Below are 3,143 nucleotides of genomic sequence, written 5' to 3'. Positions count from 1 at the left end.
GCGTGGGGCGGGGCGTAATGGAAAGGTGTGGGGGGGTGGGACGGGTGTGCACGGGGCGGGCTGCGCTTCTCGTCCGCAGAGCGGGCTGCGACACGTTGAGGCGGCCTGCTCTAGGGACCTGCCTGGCGCCGCAGCAACAAACAGCAGCGGCCCGCACATTGCATCGACCCAACTTAAACCCCTTGCCGCGCAACACTGTCGCGTTCGAATTTGTTATTGTGGCGGCAAACCGTCGGCGCCAGGCGTCTGCGGCGCGAGGTGGACCAGCTTGAGCGCAAGCTGGCGCACTGGCGGCGCAGGGGCGCGGCCGGCGCGGGCGCGGAGGCAGAGGAGGGCGACGCGGCGCTCGAGGCGCTCGCGGCCGGCGGCGGCCCGGGTGAGGCGCGCGCACGCGGTCCGAGCTCGCCCGCAAGCGCGACGCCCCTCTCACTGATTATATATATTTACACTTGATCGTCCCAACGCGTCGCCACAGCCAAGCGTCACTTCGCCCCGACTGGCCCTACTGAACGCACGGCAACGCAACAATGCACGTGCACATGCGCGTCCTTGCAGGGGCGCGGGGCGCGCGGGCCCAGATGGAGCGCGACAAGGCGGTGGCGCGGCTGGGGCTGGGGCTGGTGGCTGAGATGCCCCGAGAGCTGCTGGTCGACGCAGTGCAGGTGAACTTGCGATTGTGTGTGTGTTTGTGTGTGCGCGTGTGTGTGTCAGGGTATGTGTGCGGACGCACGCGTGCTGTTTGTGTGTGGGGGGGGAGGGGGGGGGCGACGGCGATCACTCTCGGAATCGGAATCGCATGCCCATGGCAGCATCGATCGCGACACACATGCAGAGTCGATGAGCACAACATGCTCATCGCGCGTCAACTTTGCGCACGCACGCGCGCGCGCGCACACACACACACACATACACACACACACACACAAACACACACAAACACACACGCACACACACACACACACACACACACACACACACACACACGAGTAGGGCGCCTGCATCGCGCTGGAGCTGCCGGACCCGGCCCAGCTGTCGTCCAAGCTGAGGCGTGTGGTGTCGGTCCTCAGCGCGGTGCCTCAGCTCGAGGCCTTCGTGGCAGAGGTGCGCGGTTGTGAGTGTGGCTGCATGCATGGGTGCAGGCTGCAAGCACTTGTTGTATGTCTGTGTGTGTGTTTGTGGGTTGGGGGGGGGGGTATGGGTAGGGCATGTGTGCACCGTGCTGCAGGGCGAAGCTCTTGGCCCAGCAAATTATCTGCAAAGCTCGGCACCCGAGATTGAGCCCCACCCCCTCGCCGCCGACGACGCGCCCCGCGGCGCTGCCGGCTGCGCCGACCCCTCCCGGCCGCGCGCCTGCGCGGCCCGGCGCCCCGGCGGCGCTAAACCCCAACGTCCCTGCAGCTCGCGGCGGGCCGTCGCGCCGCCCCTTGCGGGACCCAGCCCCCCTCTCGAGATCTTGGAATCAAGGGCAAATCACATCACGCCTTGAGAAACTTTGAACAGTCCCGACGACTGCTCAATATACAACCACATGCAATCTCCTTCTCCCCGCCCGCATGCACACATCTCAGGTGTGCGGCCTCGTGTTCAGGTCCGGCGTGGCCTTCTGCCCCAAAGAGCTCACGCGTGCCCCCGGCGGCGTCAACCCGGGCGCCGCGCCGCGCGCGCTGGCGGCCTGGCTGCGCGGCCTGCGGCAGGGCGACGAGATGCGGGCGCTGCTGCTGCGCCTGCGCGGCGCGCTAGCGGCGCGCAGCGGCGGCGGCGGCGGCGCAGTGACGGGAGCCTCGGCGGCGGGGGCGAATGGTGACGGATCTCAAACGGATTGGGAGGCGGGGGCGGCGGAGGTTCTGGCGGGCGGGCGGCAGCTGGTGGCGGAGGTTGAGGAACTGGTGGGTGGTGGGGCCATTGGGAGGCGGCAGCAAGATGGTCCTGCTTGGTCTGTACCTGCGATCTGGCCCGATCTGGAGCAGCGCCCTCGTCCGCACTTGCAGCACTCGTATCGGCCTCGCTTAGCCCCTGCCAGACGCCGCCGAGAAAATGCGCGCCTGCTCACGCCCCTCGCACAGCGCTTGCGTTGAGACGCCCACGGCCGCGCCCGACCCGGCCGCCCCTCTCGCTGTGCTGCACCCCTCTCGCTGTGACAATTCAATCCAATCCCGTCACATCTTATCCAAGCCGATCCGATCCGATCTGGCTCAATCCCCTCGCGCCAGGTGTCAGCCGAGGCGTCCGCCATGGCCGCACACGAGGTGCTGGCGGCCGCAGAGGGGCTGATGGCGGACCGTCCAGAGGGCCTGCTGCAGAAGCTTCTGGGCCACGCGCAGAAGCTGCTGGACTGCCCCGACCTCGAGGTGGGGGCGGCTGTCAGTCATTCATGGCGTGGTGGGGCCTTGTCTGTCCACAGTATTGACGACACAGTTGGCTTTGCCGTGGTGGTTCTGTCGCCCCCCAGTGTGGTGAATGTCCAGCTGTGGCGCGGGTGGGACCTGGGCCCCACAGTGCGGTGGGTTTGTCGTTTACGGTGTGGTGCGTGGCACTCGGCTATGCACTTGAGCCGCGCGGCGCACTGGCTCTCAGCCAAGAACCCTCCTCCCGCCTCGCCTTCCCTCTCCCATTGCCCCCCCCCTCCCACCCACATCACCGACACAGGGCGTCATCCCCGCCCTCAACCGCCTCTACGTCTCCCACTCGGAGCTATCGAATCTGTTCAGATCCCTCTCGTCGCTGCTGGCCCTGCCGGCCGACGCGGGGCCCGCGGCGGCGGTCGGCGCGATACGCCAGCTGGTGGCTGCGGCGGGCAGGTGGGCGAGGGCGCGCGGCCGCGGCACGCGGCAGATTGCATCCGGTTGCATCGCGCGGCGCGGGGCGTGAGCGCCCGACTTACGCCCCTGCAATCCGTTCTGGTGGGGCAAGGGTAGCCCAGTTGAACCGAACTCCCGGGGGCGCGCGCGGGGCCTGCCGGCCGCACGTCCTCGGTGCGGCGCGTGGCTGCCTAGCCGCAGCGCCGTGAGGCGCTGCAGGAGTGGCTCGCCCTCGGCCTGGTGCGACCGTCGGACGATGCGTGTCGCGGCCGCTCTGCAGGGACGCTGGGCGCTGGCGCCACTACACAGCAGAGCTCGCCGGCGCCGCCTCGGACGGCGCCCACG

The 3,143-nt window shown here is 68.7% G+C and overlaps 1 protein-coding gene across 1 annotated transcript in view; it reads left to right on the top strand.

The window, feature by feature from the left end:
- Window positions 1-527: 527 nt before the first annotated feature.
- Window positions 528-3,143, top strand: part of MNEG_13670 (hypothetical protein) — a gene marked incomplete at both ends in the record, with an annotated part of 4,173 nt that continues 1,557 nt past the window's right edge. Inside the window, 5 exons of the mRNA XM_014037859.1 lie at window positions 528-662; window positions 991-1,101; window positions 1,569-1,886; window positions 2,211-2,348; window positions 2,647-2,798. Of these exons, the coding sequence (XP_013893313.1) occupies window positions 528-662; window positions 991-1,101; window positions 1,569-1,886; window positions 2,211-2,348; window positions 2,647-2,798 (854 nt within the window). The remainder of the gene's footprint in view (window positions 663-990; window positions 1,102-1,568; window positions 1,887-2,210; window positions 2,349-2,646; window positions 2,799-3,143) is intronic.

The sequence above is a fragment of the Monoraphidium neglectum genome, assembly GCF_000611645.1.
Source record: "Monoraphidium neglectum strain SAG 48.87 unplaced genomic scaffold scaffold03972, whole genome shotgun sequence".
Lineage (NCBI taxonomy): Eukaryota > Viridiplantae > Chlorophyta > Chlorophyceae > Sphaeropleales > Selenastraceae > Monoraphidium > Monoraphidium neglectum.
The sequence above is the reverse complement of the archived record's forward strand: the minus strand, read 5'-3'. Positions and strand labels throughout refer to the sequence as shown.